Source organism: Takifugu rubripes, chromosome 17 (genome assembly GCF_901000725.2).
Source record: "Takifugu rubripes chromosome 17, fTakRub1.2, whole genome shotgun sequence".
Lineage (NCBI taxonomy): Eukaryota > Metazoa > Chordata > Actinopteri > Tetraodontiformes > Tetraodontidae > Takifugu > Takifugu rubripes.
In genome coordinates, this window is record NC_042301.1 from 16,713,551 (window position 1) to 16,738,947 (window position 25,397).

Consider the following 25,397-nt stretch of genomic DNA (forward strand, 5'->3'; position numbering starts at 1 on the left):
AACCACTTAAGATGATAGTTTTCTACCACTTTAATCTGCAATTAAAAGGGGACATTTTTATTGTAAAAGTGCAGCATACTGTACAAATAACAGGAAAAATGGGATTCCAGTGTCTGTAGTTTAATAACGACAACCAATCTTAAATCAGTAGTGCAATATAAAAGAAGAGATGATGTCAAACGAGTCGATTATACAAACGTATCAAATAAAACTTCAAATAGATGTTTTTTAAATATTTTCTTTCCATTTAGCCTGCAACACTCACACATGATAAATAAAGTATAATAGAGAGCAGATTGTATTTCATACAAAATTTAGTTCCCCAAGCGCCCCGACGATGAGCAAATAAAAGAGCATGTAGTGGACAGACGTCTCCTTTGTGGAACTTTGTCCATACCTGGACGACAACAGTGTATTTGCACTTCATATGCTTGACTTTGAGGCTCTTTAGGCGTCTGATCAAGTGAGTCAACGTTCCCGTCCACACATGAGGTGGCGGCACAAGCTGCAGTTTCCAGGTCTGCCCAGAAATCCCGTTTGAAAAGGAAAGTAGCTGCTTCTTCTTCCCCCCCCCCCTATAGATGGAGGCTACACAGCACGGGGTCTACAAGAAGACAAACTCATCGCTGTTTCTTCTGTGGTTGCTCCTGCCCAGTTTTCCTGGGGGCAGGATGTGGGCAGCAGGTCCAGTGTTAGTGCTCTGACCCTCAAGTCCGTAATCCTGACTGCGACCCTCAATGAAGGTGAACAGCGGGTACCTCTCCTTTGATGACGACAGGGCCTGAGAACAGACAGGTCGCCAGGGTCAACACGCGAGATGTGAGCGTCACAACTGCAGTGCAGGAAGGAATAAACAATAATCATCAAAGCCTATAAATGGAAGAAAGAAAACACAATTCAAGAGTCCAGACTGGTCCAGCTTCCCAGGAACTGCTGCTCTACTCTTGTAACCCCCCCCCCGGGGTCAGCGGGTCCAGACGCAGGACTCACAACAGTGGAAACATGATTCAGCCCCTGTTTGGTGATTACTGGTGAAGAATCGACGGGGAAGAGGCTCGTTCTGTGTTACTGCTGAATGGAAACATCTTTTCCTTTAAACTTTAACTAAAACTCCGGGCTGGGGGTGAATAACTCACCGTGCCGACAGCAGAACAGAGAGACTCAAAGTCCTTTTTGCTTTTGGCATAAAATCCGATGGTGCAGCTTGGATCCATGCGATTAAAGGGCATCTTTTTGGGAGCGTTACAGTGGAATGACTGAGGAATGACACATTTTTAGACATGAATATAGGTTTCGGATGATGTGCTGAGAGGAGTGAAGGAATAAAACCAACCTCCAGTGAAGAGTTGACCTGTGACACATCCACCACAGGTTGGCAGTAGTGAGGGTCCAAATACAGCAGCTGCTCATCTAACGGACATGAGAAGAACCGTGTAAATAATCCCTGAACCACACGTCACCCTACACTTTAACTAACCACAGAAACGGTGACTGAGGATAACATTTATTAACGAGTGTTATCAAGTGTGCGACCTTTTCTGGTTCAGTTTATAATAATCCCTCCCACTAAATAGAGTAATGGGTGATTTCCATCTGGATTCAGGGCCGATATCAGACCCACAGATGCTCAAACAGGCAACGATAACGAACGATAATCCGAGCGTTGTTTGGCCCGGCGGCGCCTGGCTAACATCCATCTCTGCCAATGTGGCGTTCATCTCCATCACCATGAGGTTAAAGGTCGTTTGATCCCGTCTCTCACCTTGGAAGCCAACAAAGTAAAGTGAGTGCTTGGGTTTCCCACCGATGATTCCAATGCAGCAATCCAGCTTCAGGATGTTCTGAAGACAAAGCGTTCCATTTGAGTCGGGAGTGTTTTTTCTTTCCCTCTGAATGAATCGAGAGGACACAGACGGACCAAGGACATTCCCACCTTCACACACTCGATGTACGATGGATTGAGGCACTCTCCTCCCAGCCGCACCGGCACCAGAATGATGACGGACTTCCAGGCTTGGTGGCTCAGAGGGTCGGAGGGCGTCTGGCTCGGTGTCGGGTCGCACAGGTGCATCACATCCTCTTTGTACACTGCAGGTTACAGGAGCATGACAGGGAGAACGAATCATTTTAAATTGCCGCTAAATGAGCAAAAACGTGTTTTATAGGTCACCTGTACAATCCTGGGCCACGTACACAACCAGACTGTGGACAGCAGACGCTCTGGCTACGGCTTTCCTGGAACAGGAGCACGATTCGGATTCTTACACGGATCAAATACAGATCTGTCCTCAGTCTGGAGAGAAATCTATTGATGTCAGTCTTTACTAATATCTCCGGGCTCAACTGACACTCTTTGTAGACGATTCCATGAATCCAAAACAGGGGGATGCACCTTTGTGTTCGTTAAATGGAATCTTTGTCTCTTTTCCATAACTGGAAAAATAAAAGGACTTCCAAGCTTTTTAAACCTGCACAGGTTCGTGTATAAAAGTCATAATTAATAAAAGTCACATTAGTCATATTAGGAATAGTTACCGTAGAATATGCGCCACGATAGCCGGGCCGTACCAGTCGCCAGCCTTCTTCCCTGCACTTTTGCCAATTTCCACCAACTGGTGAATTCCAAACGGTGCCGTTGGCTGGTCCCCGAACCAGAACACGAGCTTTTGGTGTGTGGGCTCCGCCTGCCGGTCCTGCACTGACTCGAGTCTCTTTTTCCGACTGCATTTGGTTGCCTGCTCACTTAGCAAGGGCCTCTCAGGTGTGCTGGGTCCCCGTGGAGAAGCAAACGAGGGGATGGGGACTCCTCCGGCCCGGGCTGGGGAGCGAGGTCTGAACACCTCCAAGTCCACATCGGTGAGCGGCTGAGCATCCGGCCAGGTCCAACCTGCCCAAAACAAAAGGTCGAAACTTTTAATCAGCTTCAAAGTACGAAGTGTCTGCGCAGATGGGCAGGAGGACAAACCTCTGGGCATCAGGTGGACCAGGAGACCCTGGGCCAGCAGCATCTGCCCGCTGCGCAGCATGCAACCCCAGCCACAGTCGGTGGTCCAGGTGGAACCCTCCAGCTGTGGGAACTCTTTCCTGTAAGTCAACCAAATCCTTGACACGAAGGCCAAACGAAAGCGCTCCACTTCATCTAAAAGGAAGTGAAAGAGCGGAGAGAGAGAAGCTCAAAAGCACTGATTTGACTAAAACAACGCTGGAGAAACGCACCAAATTTAGATTCAAAGTTCACCTTCGCTGTTGAGCAGATAGGAGTCTCCCAGGATGGTGACCGGAGAGATCTTGTTGAAGGAGGTTTTAGATTTTACGGTCCAACCTTCAGTAACAAAATGGAAATAGGTCAGTAAATGCCATTCTGCACTTAAACAGCAGCCTAGGAGACAGAGACAGACCATATTTGACGTTGTTCCACGCCGACATCAGTTTAGCTTTCAGTTTGTCCATCTCGTCGGGCTCTCCGGGCACCTCCCTCCCTGCATCTGTGGGCTGGGGCAGCCTGGGGCCAAAGCTGCCCTGGTGCTCCAGCGGCTGCTGCCTCCGGTTCTCTGCCAGCTCATCCTGCATCCCGCCTGTCACGTACTGCGTTGCAGTTGGAGAAACCGAGTTCATGCCTCCTTGAAGCTGGAATCTGCAGCTCACTGCTGTGACAGAGGACTGAACGGAGACAGGAAGGGCAGCAGAAGGTCTGTTAGATGACAGTTCTGCTGTGATGATGCTTCAGCTTGTTCGTCATCTTTCCTCACGATCTTCAGAAGGTCACGACCATCTGCGTTGGTGCTGCTTTTCTATTGCACCTGAACTTTAAACTAGCTCAGACAGGACAAAGTTTATGACAGCCAGGAAACCTGAGGACATATTCTACCTGTGTACCTGCCCTGCACATGACAGCCAGTGCAACTCGAACCCGGACACATTATACAGAATAAATAACACATTCAGCAAGCACTAACCAGTTTCTGAACACATTTAACTTAAGACAAGAAGCAGCTGCTTCTATTTAACAGTAAACCATTGAATCCCATCCCTCTATTAATGTGTAATTACAAGCCACGGATTTCACAATGCAGGCAGCAGGAAAGGGGAAGAGAAGGAGCAGACTCGTCCCTGCAGCCTGGAACAGAGGTTTCACCAGAGAAATCCTCCCCTGTTGCGCCCACAGGCTGTCATGTGATTCACATTTGACGTTCGACGCCTTCGAAACGTTGCGTTAATGCAGCTTCAGGGGAGCTCCCTAAATAATTACGCCTTCTAGCCACGTATTGTCCTAGATGTAAAACACTTACCTGCTGTAGAAGCTGGCCAACATGATCAGTGTGTCAAAAAGGCTCATTTCAACGATTTTTCTTCAGATCCTCTTCGCGAATACAGTTACTAGGATAGCTTGCCGACGCTAGTTAGCTTTAGCATTTTAAAATGCCACAGCCCGGCGTTGTACAAAGTGCGATATAAAAAAGATTCATCAAAGAGTTAAACGAGTTTGAACGCAGGCGGTTGATTCTTTAAACCACAACGCGTTCGTGCGCTGGTCTTTAGATGGAAAAGCTCTTTAACAGCACCGAAGGTGCCTGTTTCCTGTTGTCCTGCGATGACGCACCAACATCGGATGAAATGATTGGTTGACGTTTCTGCTCTGGCAAATCTGATTGGTTGATTCTCCAGCTGTGCGGATAATTGAGTTTCGGCTAAACTGTGGACGATTTAGTCAAACTTTCACCTCGTCAGAAATGTGACCTGATACAATTTTTAATGTATCACCGGCGCCAGATACGTTATTATGATTGGATATTGGATATGGGTTGGTTATGGATATGCACAACTCGTTATCAATAAAACTGTCCAACAGGAGGATCTTTTAATCAGACTAAATTATCAGTCCAGTCAGCCTCTGCTTCAAACTGTTGTCTCATAAGGATGAAGATGGGGGGGGGGGGGAGAAGAAGGGAGCGAGATGGAGGGGGAGGGAGGGAGAGAAAGATGGGGGGAGAGAGAAGAAGGGAGGGGGAGGGAGAAAGAGAGAAAGAAGGGAGGGGAGGGAGGGAGAGGGGGGAAGAAAAGAGAGAGGGAGGGAAGGAGGAGAGAGAAAGAGGGGGGGGGGGGGGAGGAGAGAAAGGGGGGGGGGGGAGGGGGGGTTTAACCCACAAGCTCCAGTTTCGTTCTGACCTGTTGAACCTTAGTTTCTGCTGACTGACAGCAGGGGGCCCGGTGACGTCATCAGCTCCTTGTTTATGGGGGAACCAGCTAAGAAAGTGAATTATCTTTGAAATCTACTCAACTTTATTACAGAATATAGGACACCAATGAAAAATATGTGAAGTTGGTATTTTTTTTTAGCATTTTTACTTTTTTCACTAGTTGGCTGCAGATGTTGCAGCCATAACGTGATTTTCACAGGTTTAATTCAACCACAAATCAAGCAAGGCTTTGGAACAAACCTGGATTTTATTCCACGTACTGCACTTCAGGTGTCTGCATAAGAATCACATCAATCACCAACTAAAATGCCCAATGGAATAAATAAACACACTTTTAGTGAAGAGAGAAACATGAAATGTTGTTTTTTTTGGACTTTTGCGCTCACTTGTAGAATCTATGCAGTATATTTAGATTTTATTCAAAGTAACTTACAAACACTACTAGCCAATAAAGAGTTTCATCCAAATAAAGTGCATTTTTCACTACTCTCTCTGTCCATCACAAAATGAAACTAGCTGTTAAACACTAGTGAAGACACCACTGTTTGTAAAAAGGCCTTAAAGTGGGCAGCTGTCAAGATTTTTTTGTTTCATTTTTTATCAGGTGCTCAGAGCTGACCTTACAATTAATTTATTACACCAACATATAAAAGATCACCTTCCTATCTGCAGAATATAAGACATATTTAAAAATGTTGATCCCTATTTATTATAAGATGTGGTTAACAGTCACGTGAAGAGCACAACAGAGAAGGAATAAATTTTAGATTCAAGTGTTTGATAATTACTGCATTTCCAGAAACATAAATGCATATTTAAAGAGCCTATGGCTAATAACAGCTATTCTCACATGATTCCGTACTCAGGACTTCAATCAGATCATTTCTCACGCGGTTTGTCTTCGTCGTGTACATTTTATTATCCACCAGGGGGCAGTAGAGCGCTGGTGTAAATGATCTCGTTCTGTTTGGAGATAATCGGATTGCAGACAGAATCTTACAGAAATAATAATTTAAATATGTCAGATATTAACGACTGCTGATGTAAAACGATTTTTTTTAAAAAGAAAAAAAAAAGCATCCCACAATGGAAGCAAATTCTGAGAGGAAGCCAGTTTATAAATCAAAACAAGTGTGGACTGTATGTACAGGACGACGGATTTAACTGCTGTTGCTGCTTGAATCAGATATTTCGTCTCAATCTGTCGTGTGTGTGTGTGACATTTAACCATGCATCAAATTAAAAGCTGGATTAGTTCACTTAAACCCTGCTTTTTTATACTCAGCTAATTAAATCCAACTGTAGAATTATTAGTGCCAGCCATCTGTGGACACAGCTGTGGCAGGTTTGCATATGATTATGTACACTCCTAACGGATAGTGGACTACTAAGCGCACAAATACGACTATTCTGGGAAAATAAAGCCGCTGTCGCCTCCTTCGCGCTCATACTGTTGACGATCCATCTTCAATATAAAGCGCAGGAGTCGACGGTCCGGTTTGCTTTACCTTCTTAACCAAAAGCATTTGGAATATTCAGTGAATACATTGGAGTTCCAGTAACAGGTCCCGTGCAACACGCAGTGCACCACGATCCTCAACCCACACTTGCTGTAGAGCCCTTTAGCCACTTATAGTATGCTACATCCATGACTGCCTGTTTTGCCTTCACTGTGCTATTACAATTCTCGAGGCCACACTCGATCATTTACGCCGCCTATGCAAGTTGAGAGGGAAGCAGCAGAGCTTTGATTCCGGTGTCTGAAGCTCACCTCACTCCGTTTGTTTGTGATTTGGTTTCTGAGTCAACCTCGCCTCGTGTAATTACCCGTTGAGAAGCCGCTGGGGCCGCAGACCGCAGAGGTACGGATTTAAATGCATGACGACCCAGCTGCTTCAGCCGAGCGAGCCTGAACACAAACACATCGTTTACACAACTGTGTGTCTCTGAGTCGGGGGCAGGTGGAGAAAAGGGCCGGCAGCCCTCCTGCACAGGGCAGATAAGAGCCCAGGCCGCACGCCGTTGCAGGGGGAGGGAGAAAACGCCCCAGATGCTCCCTCCCCTCTGTGACAGCTCGAGCTGAGCGGGGCTGGACGGGACGTCCCCTGACAATGTGCCCGGTTTGGCTCTGTCTGACTGTCCACATCATCCCACGGCTGGGCAGCGAGCGAGCGGGTGGGTGGCTCCGCCTGCTTGGCCCCGCTGAGCCGGGCCCCCCCACCTTGGCCAGACCGGCTGCAGGTCGCTCCTGTCGCCCCCTCACCCCTGTTTCATGGTCTCATGTGATAAGCAGTAAAAGAGCTGGTGGAAAGACAAAACAGTGAAGATTTGGTATTCACAGTATTCAGTGTGTTTTGATCGGTAAAGCACTTTTTGACCTTGTATCTTTAGTACCGTCATATCACATGACATGCCTTCACATAGAGACACATATACATTTGATAAAGTGTTTCACATTACATTAAGAGTCTTCTTATGAAATACTATAATAGAAAAAGGAACAGACACCTTTACAGTCTTACGTTACTCCTGGTTTTAGGTTGGAATCGGTCCATGATTGTAATCAATAAATAACATTTCATATACTCTGACAGTGGAATGTACAGTATTTCTAAGTGCTTTGCTTCTGCTGCATCGTCCTTCTACTACTAGAGCCCCCTAAAGTCACCTTGAGAGGTCACACTTTTGGAGGACTGCTACCTGTTGCAGCCTTGTCTAATGGTGACCCAGCGGGACTTTGGGTCCCCGCCGAGGCCCCGATGGCGGCTCGAAACCCGGCGGCGCCGTCGCTCTTTCCCGCGCCTCCCTGCTTCTCCTCTGCAGCTTTCATCTGCTGGTCTTTGCTCTTGCTCGTCTCCTGCGAGCCAATCTTAATGGGCCCGAGGACGTTTTTGGCCACGTTGGTGAGCTGGCTAACAAAGCTCGTCTTTTCACCGGGGGAGACGGGCCGGGATTTACAGAGAGACGGCCCACAGAGCGAGGGGGTGACAGCAGTAGGGGAGGGCGAGGGAGAGGGCGAATGCTCCTCAACCACCTCCAGGCGACACTTGTCCTCCCAGTCGAGGGTTCCGCGGTAGCAGTTGACAGGCCCGAGCCCCTGTCTCACTTTGCCCAACGAGAGCGGCTGTCCGTGTGGCGGGACGACGGGCGCGAGGATGCGGGATGGAAGTTTGGGGCTTTTGGAGGCCACATCTGGAGTCCTTGAGTCACTGCTCTCTGCCGGATCCTTCCTCCGGCCGTCTGCCAGCCTGAGGGGAGCCGCTGTTGCCGTGGAGCTGATAGCAGCAGCTTTATCGGGGGAGGGAGAGGAGCTCTTGCTGAACCCAGCCCCGGCCGAAGCGGGCCTGTCTCTTCGGTCCTGCCTCGTTTCCGTTCTCCCCTGCTCCCATGAAGCTTCGCCAGCAGGTAACACGTCTTTTGCTGCCTTGTGGCCCGGCTGTTTTGTCGTCAAGTCTGCCTGAGTGTTTTCAGGAGCTCTCTGCCCACCTAAAACCCTGGCTGCTATGTTATGGGCACCAGGAGCTGCGCCTTTGCTAGTTTCTTCGTTTGGTTTGGGTTTAGTCTGTGAGCTGAAGGGCCGCTCACTGGCTTGAGGTTTTTTTGGTGCGGAAGAATGCGATTCTGCAGCCTCGACCCGGCTCAATCTCTCCAGGACCGTTTTAGCATCACTCTCCCGGTCCTTCTCCTTCTCCCGCTCCCTGTCCTCTCTCCCGGCCAGCAGTGTTTCCCTGCTAAGGGGGGATTCTTGCCTCCCCAGTCTCCTCACAGGCTTCAGGACCCCGGACTCGGGGTTAGTTGATGAGGCTGAGGGCAGGGGTGGAGGGTTAGGGGGCAGAATTTCCCCCTCGGTCTCCAGCAGGCTCTGCAGCCCGAGCTCACAGAGGAAGGCGTCCTTACGGTACTCGGAGTGCTGCACTTCCAGGCTGTGCTTCCTCAGAGGACCCCCCAGTCCTCCTGTAGCACTGGACTGGGTCAGCGGCGAACCGAGCTTTTCTGCCGACTGCACTCGTTTGAGAAGAGGGGATCGGGGGGGTTCTGCGCTCTTGGGTCTGGGACGCACCACCGGCGGCGAGGAGTGGAGTTTTGCAGGGAAAGACTGGGTGGTGTTGGAACTCCCCACGGTGTGGCCCGGCATGGGCGGCGGGGAAGACTGGGTGGGGGAGGGGGTGTGCGCCAACGGCGAGAGGGGGATGTTACCGGCAGATTTGCAGCGCGCCGAGCGGTACTGGCGGTGGAGTTTTGGCGAGAGGCCGTGTAGGGAGCTGGGCCTCATGTGCTGAGACGGAGCCGGGGAGTTGGGAGTGCTGGAGGCCGGAGAGCTGCTCTGGGAGGAAGCTCCTAATGGACAGGGGACAGAAACAGATTACCCAACAGAGCAGATTCTGGATCAGCCGGTGTCATTTCCAACTTCCTACCCAGGTATGAGTGCTCAGGGGTGGAGCGGTGGCCCTGAGTCGGTGAGCGGGCAGATAAGCTGTGAGTCGGGGATCCGGGAAGACTCTCGCTGGAGGACAGGGATCGATTCAAAGAGGACAGGCTGCGGCTGGTGTGCAGCAGATTGGACTGCTTGGTGATTTTTCTGAACAGCGAGTTGCGCTTCTTACTGCAGGAAGAGAAACAGGAAGAGAAAAGATGGCGTCAAATCCACATGAGCGGATGAACAGATGCCTGAACGTCACCAGACTCTTGGTTAGGGTTGCATGGTCCCACCTGTCCTGGCTGTCCTTCCCCATGGTCCTCTTGTTCCGACGCGCCATTTTACATTTGTAGCTAGCTTTGCGTGCAGGACCCACTTTAATGGAGGTGTTCTCAAAGGGCGTGGTGGTGACCGTCACCTTGTTTCCACTCTGTTCCGGTCAATGCAGCGAAGACGGCGATTATCACGCAGAAATAAAGCAGCAAACCTGTTGTTGCTGTGTGCTGTCACCTACCTTGAGAATGAGCTCCACCACTTCGGTGTGGACCAGACCATGGACAGGCTCTCCGTTGACGTGGGTGATGAGGTCACCAGCGCACAGACCGGCCTCCTGGGCAGGGCCGCCGTCCTCAACGTGCTGCCCGACCGCCAAAAACAGGTCAACACGGATGACAAAGACTTTACCTTGGAGCAAGCAAATCTACCAAGATTTGGTTCGTTTTTACCCAAACGATGTGGTGCACGCTGTATATGTCACTGTCGCCGATGTAGACCCTTATGGCCCTGAGCGTGAAGCCGTATTTCTTCCCAGAACGGTGGATGGTGATGGGCGAGCGCGGCACATTGACGGCTGGACAGAAGTCCCGGCTGGGCGAGGAGTCACGGGACGAAGGGTTGGAGGAGAAGGAGTGCGGAGACATTGGGCTGGCGAGGGGGGAGAAGCCGCCGTGTTGCTCTACTGGATGCAGGCAGAGGGTGAAAGGCTCTATTAAACCACAAAGCGATTCCAAAATGGAGACTTTAGACTAGACTGTAGAGCTCACCTGATGGTATGATCACAGATAAGGCTGTAGCTGAGGCTGATTTAATGACCTTCGTCCCAGCTCTGGAGTTGTGTTTCTCCCCATCGCCTGATAAATGCTGATGGCGTGCCCGGCGGAGAACCAGGTCATTGGTGGCCCGTGACCCCAGGGGGTCGTACAGAGGAGTCACCACATCGCGGCCAGTGGCTGCTGGTCCGGGGGAGAGCATGGCGATGGCAGCGCTAACTCCTGCGGTCTCTCCGTGTCTCGGGGATTTATCTGTACAGTTGTGAACAGCGATATGAGGAAGTGTCTACATGCTCAGCCAATCAGCATCAGTCACTCAGTCAGGCGACGCCCCCTCGTCCCTGCCTGCCTTCGTTATTCACCTTCCCTTCCCTTCTGAATTAAAACGCTCCGCTACTACACAGAGAACGCCGTCTCCTACCACACCTGCTCCGTTGATGTCCCTTAAACTGTTCTTCTGCTCCAGGAGGTTCGGCGAAGGGATGCTGGTTCCATCCAGCGAAGTTCCTCGAACCTTGATAGGCACCTGACGGGACAGGAAATCTGGCTCGCCATCGGCGGGCGAGGCAAAGCGATGCGTATCCATCAGAGCGGAGAAGCGTCGGCGGGCTCCGAGGGGAGGGCTGGCATCCCCCTCCATGTAGAGAGACTCTGAACAGGACAGACGCTTCCTATGAGAAGAGACAGAATCCGTCCCATTAGTTGACGAGGTCGCCGCCGTCTTCACATGTTAGCTAGAACGGCTAGTTTTAGCCAACACCCGTTATATGTGATAACGGGCTCGCCTCTGAGCTAAAATATAAATCCTTTAAAAATCAGATGTGTGAACTGAGTTAAAGTAGTAATTTCAGCAAATCCTAAATAATAAATGTAGTCTGGATCAAGTTGGCTGTGGTCCTTTAATCAAAAAATAAGCCTATAATGATTTTATTGAATTAAACAACCAGGTTTTAAATCAATTAGGTGCTTAAATTGACTGTATTTCGGCTCTATGTTGCACAGCTTTGATGGAAGAACATTCTCTAGAGCCACTGGCAGGAATCAGCTCCTGGATGAGGATTCGTGACAGAAAAGATGCTGAAGGCCTCAGAAAAACAACACAATCCCGTTACAGTGAAACACAACCCACAATCTCAAGTTCGTTGTTAGCTGGGACTCACATCTCGGGGGATCCGGTCCTCCAGCTCTTGTCTCTCATGCTGAAGCTGCCCAGGCTCTCTCTCTTGGTCACCTTGTCCTCCCGCGGGCCCTTGTGCTCCCGGCGGCACACAGAGGTTGTGGCTTTGTGCTCCAGCTGTGACAGATGCTCCATGCTGCTGTACACCTGCAGGGGGGTTTAGGAGCGACCATGAGTCCCAGTCCTGCTCTAATTCACCAGTCGGTCTGATAATAACTGGGATTAAGAGAAACAGCCACATCGTTAAGCTTCCACACCACAAACTGGTAATTGGGACCGTTGAAACCAGCCCAACGCTCGCTTGTGTTCGACATCACCTGCTGGAAAAAATGTGCAACTTGGATGCATCTCTTTTTAAAATAACTTAAAGGTGGCTTTGACAGCTTTAGAGGGGAGGAAAGTTGGGTGCAGAAAACACAAACAAAGATAAAAACGGGGCAAAAGCAGCAAATTTATCACACAAAGACACAATTCAAAGGATGGGACGATAAAAACGTGCGAGTTGTTGTGCGACTGTTCACTGCAGCTCATTATGTTGCTCATTGTGTGTTCAGGGCGCCACAACTGGAGCGTCTCATCTCATTCAAACCAACCTCTCAATGAGGCACTATTTTCTGAAGGGCTCCTTCATAACAGAAACATAAGAGGGTGAGAGATCTGGAGGTGGGGGTGGGGGGGGGGGCACAGATGGATGGAGAGAGCTCGTGATGGAGAAAAGAAGTGGGAGGAAAAACAACAACAAAAAAAACAGCATCAAAAGGTGAGAAAATATCACCCGAGAAGAGAAGCGTGACAGAAATAGACACAGATCCGAATAAAAGGAATGAAAACGTGTTTTTGAAACACGGTAAAGAGCACCTGGGTCGTCGTATTTCAGGAAAACAAAAACAAAGATTTTAGTTCATCTTAGTTGATCTGAGAGATGGAATAAGAAGGAACCGTGAGCACCACCAACGTGCGGCCTACAGGCCTTCTCTGCCCTCCATCATCAGGCAAACAGGAGCAGAATCGCACAGAGGGAAAAACAAGGAGTCAAGTGACAGAAACAGAGATGAAGGAGCAGCGAGAGGAGAAGCCAAACCTTGCTGAAGCGAGGAGAGCAGGAAGAGAACTGTCTGATCTCCACAGGCTCGTCGTCATTGGTGTCGTCCTCGTCATACGTGTTTATGTGGTGATAACGATCTGAGCGGGCTGGTGGGGGGGGGGGGGAAGGGGCAGCACAAGAGAGGAGATTAAGCATTTGAGCTCTGAACGGAAGAGAAAATGCGTCTCTCCAACTGGAACTGTCAGAAATGTGACTCTCCGCCCCATAAAGCCCATCTGGATGTTCCTGCTCTGCATGAGAGGAGCATAAATCCATAGAAACATACTGTCAAAGTAGCTGGTGTCCTCCTCTGACTCCAGGTGAGGGATGAACTCTGCTTTCTGCCTCAGTAACGTGTTCCAGTCCAGCTCCGTGAAGAAGGAATGCTGCTTCACCTCGAAGGCGCCACCTGGTGGCCACGTTAAAAACAGCACCCTTCAAATTGATGCTTCTATGTCAAAACCCTCAACGCAGTATTGGTCAAAAAACAACCAAAAACGTAAAATCACAGTAAAATCTCACAGTTAAAATCATTCCAGGAGCCTAAAAATGTTTTTTTTCCCCCAGCGTAAAGAGGAAAACATGTGTGGTAAAAATGTTGAACAGTCTATATGTGTGTGTTTCCTGCTTCAGCAAAATCAATAATAAGAAAAAAGAAACCCTGAATATCCGCATGCAAATCAGCAGCAGATGAAGACGTGTGTGGGGAGGGGAAAAGCTCACAGGGACATGGCTGAGCACCAGGGTCATAAATATTTCATGATTTGGGAGGGAAAAACCTCATTCTTTATCACTTAGCTTCAGCAGGAAGTAGCTTTCTATTTAGGACAGAAATCCACTGGATCCCAGTGACTGTGAAGTGGATAATTAATGCATAAAACACTGTAGGACTCACCCAGAGGGCGCTGATGCAACGCCTGATGGCTTTTACCAGACTAAGGGAAATAATGGACCAATACGAGCTTCGATGCTAATAAAACACGCCCAAAGACTGTCGCACAGCGGCAGAAGGGCGTTCGTACCTGTGCCCAGCCTGACCAGAGGGTTGGTCTGTAAGAGGGCAGAGATGAGGGCCTGAGCATCCGCAGGCAAAGCTTCGTCCCCCTCGGGCCAAACGATGTCATCTAACAGAGCCGAAGAGGGAGGAAGATTAATTACAGGAAGTGGTTCTTTATGCACAAACCAGGCTGGACTGATGTAAATGTCTGTAATAAGCTGCAGAAGGAGAAGCGTCGAGCATCGACGGAGACTTTAAACCTCCACGTTTGAACCGCTCTCAACCAATCAGCTCCAACGTGTGTGATCGGCCCCGTTAACCCCAAATTACTGGAACACAATGAGGTTGGGCATGAAACAGGCCCAGAAGATTCTGTGGATTGTTTCTCACCTGTGATGACCTGTCCAAACAGCTCCTCGGGAGTGTCTCCGAAGAACGGCACACAGCCTACCAGGAACTCGTAGAGGATGATGCCCATGGCCCACCAGTCAACGGGCTTTCCATAACCCTGGCGGAGAATCACCTCTGGAGCGATGTACTCCGGGGTCCCGCACACCTGAGCCAAGAGAGCAGCACAAAGACACAAAGATGAGGAGCTGCACACACCTGGGAGCAGAGTGGCCGATCAACGGCTGATTTGCTCTGTAATGAATGCCCGACTTCAGTAACTAAACAGTCAATCAAAAATAACAAGTTTGAGCAACAGCTCAACTGAGATTTAAAGTGAAGGAAGAAAAAAATGCACAATGAGGGTCAAACGTGTATTTCTGAATGTTTACATCCACTGTAGCCTTAAATCAGCTGCCTACAAATAAGAGACAAAGGTCCTGGGCTCATGACAAAAGCACCAATATGGACCTTTTCAAGCATCGACGACACTAAATTCTTGTTCAGTAAAACAGTAAAACTCATCTCTGTGGCCATTTTCATTGAGACTAACATGCACCGTGCACGCCGCCACCAGCCTTAACTCACCTGCTTATCCAGGAACTCCCTGGCATCCTTCTCAATGTGGCCCTCGTACAAGTTGGTGGTGAGGCTCATCAGCCCCATCTTGGACAAACCGAAGTCGGTCAGCTTGATGTGTCCCATGGAGGTGATCAGCAGACTGTTGGGCAGAGGGAGAAGGTCTGATCTGATGGCTCTGCACGCTAGCTAAGGCTAGCTAAGGCTAGCTAAGGCTAAGACACAGGCAGAGGTCTCAAATGCTCACTTGTCGGGTTTGAGGTCTCGGTGCACGATGCCGTAGTTGTGCAGGTATTCCAAAGCCAAGACGGTCTCAGCAAAATACATCCTGGTCAGCTCAACGGGCAGAGCGCCGATGTTTTTCAGTAAAGTGGCGCAATCGCCACCTGCAGACAGGCGGAGGGGAGTGTGACATCATCGCAGCGCCATACGTTCACCCATGTATAAGCTGACCGGATCATAATCAGCCTGAGAGTGCAGCTCTACCTGAGCCCGCACACAGGATCCAGATCGCCTTAAATTTAGGAAATGAAATCATTCCAGGTGAAGGTGAGGTTTTAGGAGCCGTCTCACCTTCCACATATTCCATGACCATGCAAAGGTGCCTCCGCGTCTCAAAGGAGCAGAACATGGACACAACGAACGGGTTCTCTGCGAAGGTGAGGATGTCCCTCTCCACGAAGGCCTGCTGGATCTGGTTCCTCAGGATCAGGTTTTGCTTGTTGATCTTCTTCATGGCGAAGCGCTGACGCGTCTCTCTGTGGCGCACCAGGTAGACGGCGCTGGGACGGTGAGAGACCAGGAGGAAATAGGGAATAGTTGGAATATAGTTGGAACGTCTGCCGTTACAACAAACCCCGCGTACAGACGAGCGGATTTAGGGCGGCTTCTCTTACCCGTACGCTCCGTTACTGATGAGTTTGATACTCTGGAAATCTTCTTCGCTCGGTGGTTTGATGGCTCTTCCTTTTCCCTGCAGAGACATTTTCACCTTACAAACAAACTCAGACCCACGGCTGCTTATGGATTTTTAAAAAACAATGAATCGTGAGCCAAATCAATGCTCTCAGTAGAGATTAAATATACACCAGTTTAACTGTGGGGGGGCAGGGTAACTGAGTCTCACCTCGGCCGAATCGTCGGTCTCTGGCGTGTGAGGACCCTCGCTGTCGTAGCTGTCGAGGCTCACGATCTCTGTGGGGAAACACTGAAGTTAACAAGTGGACGACCTTCATCTCAAACCCGCCTGAGGCTGCAGAGGTTTTCAGCAGCTGGAATCACAGAATCCCCCGATGATTGTTCCCCCCCTCGCACATCGTCCAGCATCACATGTTCAGTGTTCTCAAACATGTGACTCCAACTCTCGACTAGTTACTAACTGAGCAAAGCCTTTACTTATAATAGTTGGCAGTTGATGCTAAAACAGGTACAGCTGTGCACGCTGCTGCGTGAGTGTGCACGTGTGTCTTTGAAAGCCAATGACGGTGTAAAAAAAGACCAAACCCACAGAGAAACGCTGACAGAACCAAGAGCAAAACGCAGCTGAACACAGAAACTGGACACTGACTCTTGATGGATTCTGTTAAATTGTGTGTAATTATAATTCTATAGGCTAATAATGCAGCCAGTGAGTTTCTGTTTGGGGTATTTCGTTAGAAGATTAACACTGTCGACTGTGGATATAAACTGGAATAAACAAAGTAGTGGTCAAACCAATAACTAAACGACCAGTAAAGGTGAAGAAAGCCTGATTACTTTAGTCTAATTTGCTGTTTCACATTATTTCTGGAGACTGTGGACTATTTAAATGTAACGTTTGCCATGAACTCGTCATGTTGCGTTTGTTTACCCTCCAGCGGGTCTCTGGTCAACCCCAACTGGTTGATGATGTAACGAGGGATGTCGGCCTTCATCAGCTGTCCTTCCTTGGCGTGATCCTCCGCAGCCTCCAGCAGGTGGTAAAACTCTTCTGGATTGAACTCCTGAGGGAGGAAATGACTTTAAAAAGCTGTTGCCAGACCGCATGGACCTCTATCCAGAGAAGCATCTATTGGTCGGTTGCCCTCTTTATATTTATTAACTGCAACGATTAGAAGTAGATAAAAAAGTTCAACGTCTACAGGAAGTGACGTAAGAACACCGTTGCTGGGGAACTGGTTTCGTTCCAGTTCGTAACGTTCTGAGACCAGAATCATCTCTGTATCTGCTGCTTTGTGCCGAAAAAAGAGGCGAATGTTGGGAATCAGGCCGCCTCTGATGCCTCTGCTCCACGTTCTTACAAGTGAAGAAGAGCGAAGACGAGAGCTTCTGATAAGGCCAACGGAGGAAGACTGAAAGGTAAAGTAACTCTCGAGGTGAAGGCTGAGATTAGATCCCCAACCGGTTCTGAAGGTGACACCACTGACGGTTTTTACTGGCCAGAAAGGCAAATGGAACTCACCAAACACTCGAGAAGCCTCGCCGGACGAGATATGATGATGAAGAGCTTCTTGACCAGCTCAATCACAAACGTGAGCTCCGAACTCTCCGAGCGCTCGTAAGCCTGAGGGCCAGAAACAGACGGGAGGTGAAGGTGAACCCAGAGACAGGTGGGCTGTGGCCCCTCTGCAACGCGTCACCACTCACGTCGTGCAGCAGCTTCTCCAGGTTCTCCTGCAGCTCGCAGAAGTACACGCTGGTAATCAGGCCCTCACGCGATTTGGTCAGGCAGTCCCGGGACAGCTCGGCTATCTGGTGGTGGATGAAGCTGAGGACCCCGTCGGCCACGGGGAGAACATTCTCTGGAGTGTAGTTCTGGATGAACTCCGCCAGCCTCTCCTCCATCTGCGCTGTGGCCTGAGTGAGACAGACAAGAGTCAACAGTCCTGTTGTGACCGTGAAGACGAAGAAACGACAAAGATTTGATCAGTTTCCTCCACAGATCCCGACTGTCCCGGCTGTGGAGGTGGGAGAGGGACCCGATGCTCATCCTACTATATGAAGACATCTAATACGAGCTGCAGTGCAGGAATAAACCCAAGCGTGAGACTGTAGTTTAAACTGACAGACAGTTATTGTTGAGACTTGTTACTTTTATTAATCCAAAGTTACCGTAGTAGATATTTACAGTGATAATAATAATAATAATAATAATAACACCACCACACAGAGCAGGAGGACTCATGCCACAGGTTTTCTGTGATATACAGCTCTATCTTTCTATCACACACACACACACACACACACACACACACACACACACACACACACACACACACACACACACACACACTCAATGGTGCGCCTCAACAGCCGATGTGAAAGGGTGCAGACAATGTAGCCGCGAGCGTGCACGTGCTGTGTACGTTTGTTTGTACGAGGCTGACCTTGGGGAAGCGATCCTTGTAGACATGGTTCATCATCACGATTTCGTTGTCGTGGCAGGATGGCGAGCGCCCGGGGCTGCGGGGAGAGACAAAGGCGGAGAGAGGCGGCGTGATACGCGGCGCTGCGTGAGGTGGCTGAGTCAAAGGCACGCCAGTCATTCCCGTTCTCATGCTCTTTGGTTCTTATGCTAAGCCAACAGCTAGAAATCCAAATCATTGGGTCTGTTTCCAACGATGGACCCACTGTAATCCAGTGACACACACACAGATAAGAGGTCAGCCCCGAAAATGCACTATTTCACCATCAAGTAACTCACAAAACGACCAAAACAAGAGGCGGTTTATGGGAAACCAATTTATAGCTAAATGAAAAGAATTCTGTCTAATGAAGCTACAGCGCTATCATCTAGGTCACATAAAAATGGAATACTGATGAGTAGTGATGTGTTGGAAGCAGGAGGCTCTGCCCTTGGGGGGGGGGGGGGGGGGGGGGGTGCCGTAGGTGTGGTTGTACGGCGTCGACATCAGAGACTTCCACTAATTGAGAAACAGAAGCATGAAGGAATGATGAAGCACTGGAGGCTGAGCTGATACTGACAGAAGCAACTCCAGTATTTAAAGTGTAACATTTCTACTTTAGCTCAACAGCTGCACATCACAGTAACAGCTTCTAACCGTGCATTAATGCGAGTCTCCACTTTATTCTGACCGTGGCCTCAGAATTGGAATGTGATGAAACATGGATCCATCCTGCCTTGTGTTCATGGTTGAGGCTGGAGGTGTCAGGGTGTGGCGGTTGTTTCCTTGCACCCTTCCTTGGGTCCCCAGTATTGTTGCTGACCATGTCAACCCCTTCATGACCACAGTGTGACCACGCTCAGGTGCCCCCCCCAGCAGGAAAGTGTCATAAAACCAATAACATCTGGCTTCTGGAGCATGACGATAGCTCTCAATCCAACAGTGTAGCTTTGAGATGATGAAACAGGACATTCGCATCATCGATGTGCAGCTGATGAATTTGCCTTCAGGTCAGGACTAAAATCTCTGTTTCCAACACCTTGCTGGAAAGGTGCCATGAAGGATTCAGGAAGGCAAAAGTGGGTCCAACCTTTTCCTAGCATGGTGCCGTGAACACAGCCTGGATAGTGTACAAAGGACGGACAAGAAAAGCTGTGAAAGGATGATTTAAATAAGTGATTAGGAGTGCTCTCATCCCTCGATGGCTGAATGAGTTTAGTGCATGCTAATTTAAGCTTCCTGTCACAAACCCCCAGTGGAGGCTTAATTTCCTTTCATAAAGTCCGTAAGAGGGAAAACTGCACCTGATGGATTGGACTCTGGATTCTGGTTGATATTTTATGTCAAGACAAAGACGTTTTTAATTAACTCCAATAATCTGATGTGCACCCACCTAAGGCTCCGGGACCGAGGGCGAATGTGAGGGGAGCGGCGGCCACCGTCGTCGTCCGTGATGCTCTCCGTGCTGCCGAAGTGTTTAGACAGGAAGTGCAACTCGTCCATGGTTGGCTGGAACGGCAGCTGGTGCAGCCGCTCCTGGGACGAGCTGGACGACTGCAGACACAAATGAAAGAGGAATGAAGGCCGACGGGAAAGAAGAGAACAGGTGGAAAACCAGTAAAATGTGTCAGGACAAAAGCAAGCAAAGGAAATCAGAGCAAAATCACAGCAACTTGGTGTGTAGTTAACGGCTTCTTTATGGGGCCACCTGAGGGGCTAAAGGAGCGCCGCTCCATCCTAAACACGGGACTTTTGTTTAGCACAGGAGGGAAAATCCAGCCTGGATCAATGCAAGACATAATGACCACGTCTCCACGTGGGAGATGTGGGTCCAGGTCTTCGCCGCTGGTGGGCTGAAATGACCAGTCCGGTCAGGAGAGTCAATTAGGCCGGAGAACCTGAGCCAGGAGACCAGAACTACCAGCGGATATGATGGTTGGCACCGATACCACAGGAGCCAGGAGGTGCGAGGTGAGGGGAGTCAGGCTTCAGTCACCTTTTCCTCCATCCAGATGCTGCTGACGACGACGAGGTGATCACATTTCACTTTATGGGTGGAATCCTCAGGTTTTCTCAAGCGTCACTAACTGCAGAAATTATTCTTTTTTCATTGCTTCTCATCCGAATCTCCAAATAATTGAATCGTCTTTGTAATCGAGGTAACAGACGATCAATTAGTGAGTATTTGTAGATAACAGGTTGACCTATTTAGAGGTCCTGACCCGCGTGCAGGCGGGTGGAGGTGGGGATGGAACCCACGATGGGAAGCAAAGGACGTAAAGAAAAAATAAAAAGAATAAGAAATGGAACAAATCTGCCCCCTACTCCTGAACTTACTGTTGAACTGGGGGTGTTGGTGCCATATCCTGAGGACGGTAGAGAAGCCAGAGACCAGCGACGGCCATCAGCTCTGAGCAAACACACACAGAAGGTGGAAGCAGGTATCAGACTGGAAATACAAACAACCACTGGGAGGCTGGGTTTGACCAGCAAACAGCCCGTTTGTGTTTGACGTTCTCTTCCACTCGTCTTCTCTCCGACCTTCATCACTCGCTCTCTGACTGATGAGGAACAATTGGACAAAATTCCACTTCAGCTCATTCATCTCAGCCACCGATGGCACATCATGACTCAGCAGCCCGGCCGGACAAATAAGGGCGGAAACCTTCAGTTGGACCGTTTAATTGTTCCCTGAAGGGTTTTACTGAGAGTGTGAGTGTGTGTGTGTGTACAACAAGTTTAAAAATAGTCCCCTCAACAATCCTTCCGCTGCTCTCGTGATGCTGCATGTGTGAAGAAAACCGGGACGCCAACCTGCGAGAAGAGGTGAAGGAAAAGTGGGCGGGTCCACTTGGTGAGAAGTTGCGTGGGCTGTCCAAAGGGCTGCTTCCTGTTAAAGCACACACACACACACACACACACACACACACACACACGGTGTAAAAACCACACGCTGCGTATTAGCGTTTGATATATTTTTGGCAGTCGCAAAAATCCCCTTGAAATAAATCGTGTGACATTTTGTCACCAAATCCTATTTTCAGCTGATGCTCAGTTCCCAGACAGCTCATGTGAACGCCAGCGAGCGGGGCTGAGTGCACGCGCGTCACGGTGACACTAACACACTGACCGATGTGTCCGGGCAGTGGGGAGTGTGGCCTTGGCAGGGTGGGAGAGGTGCTGGTGAGGATGAGGCTCTTCCGGTTACTGGTCCGGCAGCTAGAACACACAAACAACAGCGGTCAGGTCGACGTGTGTCTGCACCATAGTGGCATCAGGGAGCAACCTTGAGGGGCGGGGCAATGCTGTGTGAAGGGGCGGGGCAGACTATAATATGAGACCTTAAACAGGGCGAAGCTCCTAAGCAACAGAGTTTTTAATTTCCTATAAACTCTGGGCGGCTGCTCCCAGTGTAACAGGTGTGATGAGGATGATGTGTGCAGACCATAAAGAGCAGCCATAAAGGCCTCAACATGCCTCCCTGTGGGCCGTGAGGAGCACGCCGGTGCAGAGGGAGGAGCCTAACGCGGCGTCCCCTCCCGTCACCCTGGGCAGGGTTTCAGCAGCCTCTCCTCCACCGGCTGAGAGGAGCCTGCACTCACTCCTGGAGGAGCATATTTAAATATTTAAGGCGAATGCATTAACTTTGGGTGGAGGCTGGCTTCAAAGCCTCCTTGGTACCGCACTCGCATCATCAGAGCAGAAGTCATGTGACAGCGCGATGTTACAGCACGTGAAGTCGTTCACGCATCATATTTCACTTTTATTTACAGTCAAGCATCAAAATCTGCCTGCGATTACGTGCTCCTGGAACACAGGCCAGAGTCTCTCAGGAGCCTTTTCTGATTCATCCCAAACAGCCGAGTGATTCAGCGAGTCGGCGAGTTTTCACCTTTCAGGCTCGCGTTGACATTTCAGTCCATTATTGTCCCGTTCCTCCTCGGACGGCGTTTTCAGCCCAACCTGCCTCGGCCTCTGGCAGCGCCACCTCTCACCTCCCTCATCCTTGTTCTTCCTCAAGATATAATAAAATAATGAAAACACCCCCCTCTTGCACATTGAAACTGTGGAATATGTATAAAAAATAAGTCAAAAATCTGTTTGACTTGTGCTAAATCTCTTGGAGCCAGTGTTTTAAAACAGCATCATAATTAAGTGAATCCCACAAAGTGGCAAAAAGCCCAAAGGATTTGTATGAAATGTTAAACAAGGCAGACAGAGATTTACCTTTGAATTTAAAATATTCAAAAGCCTTCACGATGAATTGGATTCATTGGGAAACTGATTCTCAGTATCCACGAACTGCTCACTAAGACGATAAAGATGAGAAGCACGAGGAGATGAGCTGAGGTCAACGATTAATAGGTGCCCTTAAGATCACTGATGAACACATGAATCACACCGGGAGTCACGTGTGTCACCCAGTCAAAACAGTGTTTTGGTGTTTGTATGTGGGAGCCAGTTTCCATCTAATCCCTCCTGATCCAATATGTAATCCATCACGTGAAGAAGAGCAGTGCTGAGGTGTGGTGCTGTCAGGAGGGCAGCGCGTGATTCAGTGGGGTCAGAAGTGCATGTTGCCACTGTGGGATCATCACAGACGAGGAGAGAGCCAGTAATTATGTGAGAGGGGAGAAACGCTGTCAGCCATGTTTGACGCTGTTCAAAGGGGGCTTGTTTGGGGGGGGGGGGGGGGGCTGTTTTTAAGGAAGGACGGCGACTACACAGGTGAAGCTTGGGGGGGAAGTGTGGCCCCACTGGACCATCAGAGCGGCAACAGATGGGGCCGGAGGCGGCAAAAGCTTTTTCATTGCACACTTAAGCTCACTGAGATCACTCTGATCCATCGTTACTACTCCGCCAAAGTACGAAAGCCTCCCAAAGTGCAACGTTCCTGAAACACAAATGATTATTTTACAGAATGAAAAAAGGTCAGAATAATCAGGAATCGTTCTTGTAGCTGCCAGCGTTGAACAGCTCTCTTAACCCCGGCCGTGGGGGGGGGGGATGACCTATGACCTTTGCTCCAGTTAGTCATGTCTCTCTGTCGTCTGTGGACGTTAAAAAGGTAACGAGGTTTTCACTGCATCAGGAGCAGAAAGAAACGATGCTAAAAATACCTAAAAATACTCCTAATTATGACTTCCCACCCTCTGCTGGGGCAAACAACAGCCCCCTGCTGATGACTGGGGCAGGAGGCCGGGTGTAAACGGAGCCTGTGACTCACGCAAAAGCTTTGACCAACAATTATTCCCCTCAAGGGTTTCAACTGGTGCTGGGCTGAGTCTCGCACACACACACACACACACACACACACACACACACACACACACTCATAATGAGTTCCTGTGGAAGAACATATGTGCACCGTGTTGTCCCGAAACACTGACTCAAACCTGCTCCAACAGCACAAAGCTGGTCTCTGGTGGTGGAGTCGTGTCCTTCATAAAGCCTCTACATTACTGCCAACGAGCCCGGGGAGCACGTCAGCACGCCAACGTTCGAATTCAACTCCAAAACATTTCATTTACCCTTAAAATGAAGTTTAAAAGGCAAACTGAGGGGTATTAGAACTGTTTCCAGCGACGGCAAAAGTAGTCTGTGTGTGTGTGTGTGTGTGTGTGTGTGTGTGTGTGCGTGTGAGCAGTGCTGACTCACATGGAGGACATCAGACCTTCCTAATGATGCACCAATCACCCGCTCCCGCTCTCAGATCATTATAGAGGATTACAGAGTTTCATTTTGGTTTTCACCCTGAACGTGTGACCACGCAGCAGTGAAACAAAAGCGTGACGGTTTCATGAAGGAAAATGAATGAAAAAAGATAAGAGGAACGATTAAAATGACCAAAAGAAACAAACAAGAAAGAGAAATAACTGCACAAACCAGGAAGTGATAAAGAGGTTGTTCCAGATTCAGAAGCACCGTTTGTTATCGTGGACTAATAGAAAGAACAAAATCATTTATTTCGTCATTAGACACTTTGATCGTGCAGTGAAATTTCAGAGCGCATTATATCACTTAAACTGACCCAGTTTATAATGAATCATGTGGTTTTGAAGGCACAAAAATAGCATTTTTGAGACAAGCAACTTGTATCTTGTTAGGATTGTACGTACTTTTTAAACGTGGACAAGAAATTTAAGGTTAAAAAGGTGTATTAAAAGGCTTAAAATAAACAGTTACCATGCACGGGGTAAAAGGGATGAAATGAATAATAGAACAGGAATAATAGCCAAAAGCTCTGGGGTCATTTTTTAGGTTTACAGGACTTGTTGTGGTGGACTTGGAAGACCGGGACAGAGCATAAACAGCTTGGAGCGCCATCGCCTCGCTCCTGTCTGAGGTGTTGTCAGATGTCTCGTCAAGGTGTGAATTGATCCTCTCAGGCAAAGATGAGAGTGAGTAAGGACCCTTAAGATCTTTCAGCAGAACGTGACCTGCTTGAGCAGGCAGGAGGCGGCGCCCAGGAGAGCATCCTGAAGCTAATGTCGGAGGACTCTTTCCTCCATTAGCTGCCTGGGTCGTTAGGGCTGCTGCCAGTGGACAAACTGGCTGTTTTCTCACGCTAATGGGCTCATCTGTTAACATGCATTTACTGTCAGAAGTGCACGTGACGCTAATAACATTCAGAAGCGGAAGGTTCATCGCCACAAACATGCTGAAACTTGTTAAAACAAGACAATAAATCTAGGGAGGTTAGCGACTACATGCTAACTGTTGACAAGGGAAAGAAGCTTGCTTGTCTAAAATGTAATTAGACACCTCAAAATGGGCCTAATTAAATGGTTATGGTCTGGAAATTATCCCATTTTCGATAATGAGCAGCAGTTGCCATTATCGCCTCCCTGTCATCATGGATTTATTTAAAAGGCCCCATCGATGCGTCTCTGTATTGATTAAAAGGTTCAGCGGGATCTGAAAACAATGGAATGTTCTTCTTCTTTAGGCTGCATGTGTAGGAGACCATGCTAACATTTACATTAAACAGCAGCAAAATGGCTTCAGACCTCATGGAAACTAATCCTATAAACACTATGTTGTTATTGTGTTTATTTCAAAGTAGCATATTTATTCTGTAAAAAGGAATTTTTGAGAACGGTGCATAATTTTACAGGACATTAAA

At 48.9% G+C, this 25,397-nt stretch overlaps 2 protein-coding genes across 6 annotated transcripts in view; both read right to left on the reverse strand.

Moving 5' to 3' along the window:
• Positions 1 to 15: 15 nt before the first annotated feature.
• atg4da (autophagy related 4D, cysteine peptidase a) lies at positions 16 to 4,620 on the reverse strand. 2 transcript variants are annotated; one of them, XM_003972589.3, is made up of 11 exons: positions 4,290 to 4,620; positions 3,399 to 3,660; positions 3,239 to 3,322; positions 2,966 to 3,139; positions 2,536 to 2,887; positions 2,171 to 2,235; positions 1,934 to 2,088; positions 1,763 to 1,841; positions 1,334 to 1,410; positions 1,137 to 1,256; positions 16 to 781 (listed from the first exon to the last, which is right to left on the reverse strand). In XM_003972589.3, exons 2-11 carry the CDS (start codon positions 3,613 to 3,615, stop codon positions 605 to 607), a joined length of 1,500 nt encoding a protein of 499 aa, XP_003972638.1. In that variant the 5' UTR covers positions 3,616 to 3,660; positions 4,290 to 4,620; the 3' UTR covers positions 16 to 604. The 2 variants fall into 2 exon arrangements, with proteins under 2 accessions (XP_003972638.1, XP_029707096.1); XM_029851236.1 differs by having other exon boundaries at positions 698 to 832.
• Positions 4,621 to 5,426: 806 nt separating this feature from the next.
• mast1a (microtubule associated serine/threonine kinase 1a) overlaps positions 5,427 to 25,397 on the reverse strand; it is a 34,299-nt gene continuing 14,328 nt past the window's right edge. For 3 of the 4 annotated variants that reach the window (XM_029851220.1, XM_029851219.1, XM_029851222.1), the window contains 25 exons: positions 21,402 to 21,490; positions 21,086 to 21,161; positions 20,609 to 20,681; positions 19,665 to 19,825; positions 18,254 to 18,329; positions 17,514 to 17,723; positions 17,329 to 17,430; positions 16,738 to 16,870; positions 16,015 to 16,082; positions 15,785 to 15,861; positions 15,462 to 15,670; positions 15,136 to 15,274; positions 14,898 to 15,030; positions 14,313 to 14,478; positions 13,948 to 14,049; positions 13,212 to 13,334; positions 12,923 to 13,032; positions 11,825 to 11,988; positions 11,091 to 11,335; positions 10,659 to 10,916; positions 10,341 to 10,573; positions 10,130 to 10,252; positions 9,909 to 10,045; positions 9,614 to 9,801; positions 5,427 to 9,536 (listed from right to left, as the gene is read on the reverse strand). In XM_029851220.1, coding sequence (XP_029707080.1) covers positions 7,876 to 9,536; positions 9,614 to 9,801; positions 9,909 to 10,045; positions 10,130 to 10,252; positions 10,341 to 10,573; positions 10,659 to 10,916; positions 11,091 to 11,335; positions 11,825 to 11,988; positions 12,923 to 13,032; positions 13,212 to 13,334; positions 13,948 to 14,049; positions 14,313 to 14,478; positions 14,898 to 15,030; positions 15,136 to 15,274; positions 15,462 to 15,670; positions 15,785 to 15,861; positions 16,015 to 16,082; positions 16,738 to 16,870; positions 17,329 to 17,430; positions 17,514 to 17,723; positions 18,254 to 18,329; positions 19,665 to 19,825; positions 20,609 to 20,681; positions 21,086 to 21,161; positions 21,402 to 21,490 — 5,056 coding nt within the window. In that variant the 3' untranslated portion in view covers positions 5,427 to 7,875. The remainder of the gene's footprint in view (positions 9,537 to 9,613; positions 9,802 to 9,908; positions 10,046 to 10,129; positions 10,253 to 10,340; positions 10,574 to 10,658; positions 10,917 to 11,090; positions 11,336 to 11,824; positions 11,989 to 12,922; positions 13,033 to 13,211; positions 13,335 to 13,947; positions 14,050 to 14,312; positions 14,479 to 14,897; positions 15,031 to 15,135; positions 15,275 to 15,461; positions 15,671 to 15,784; positions 15,862 to 16,014; positions 16,083 to 16,737; positions 16,871 to 17,328; positions 17,431 to 17,513; positions 17,724 to 18,253; positions 18,330 to 19,664; positions 19,826 to 20,608; positions 20,682 to 21,085; positions 21,162 to 21,401; positions 21,491 to 25,397) is intronic. The other variant, XM_029851221.1, reaches the window with a different exon arrangement.

Excerpts from the sequence above, each read along its gene's own strand:
- atg4da (XM_003972589.3), bottom strand. The coding sequence starts at position 3,615 with ATGAACTCGGTTTCTCCAACTGCAACGCAGTACGTGACAGGCGGGATG. Across the intron at positions 1,842-1,933 it reads CGTACATCGAGTGTGTGAAG|AACATCCTGAAGCTGGATTG; the intron begins GTGGGAATGTCC and ends CTTTGTCTTCAG. Across the intron at positions 782-1,136 it reads TCTGTTCTGCTGTCGGCACG|GCCCTGTCGTCATCAAAGGA; the intron begins GTGAGTTATTCA and ends GTCTGTTCTCAG.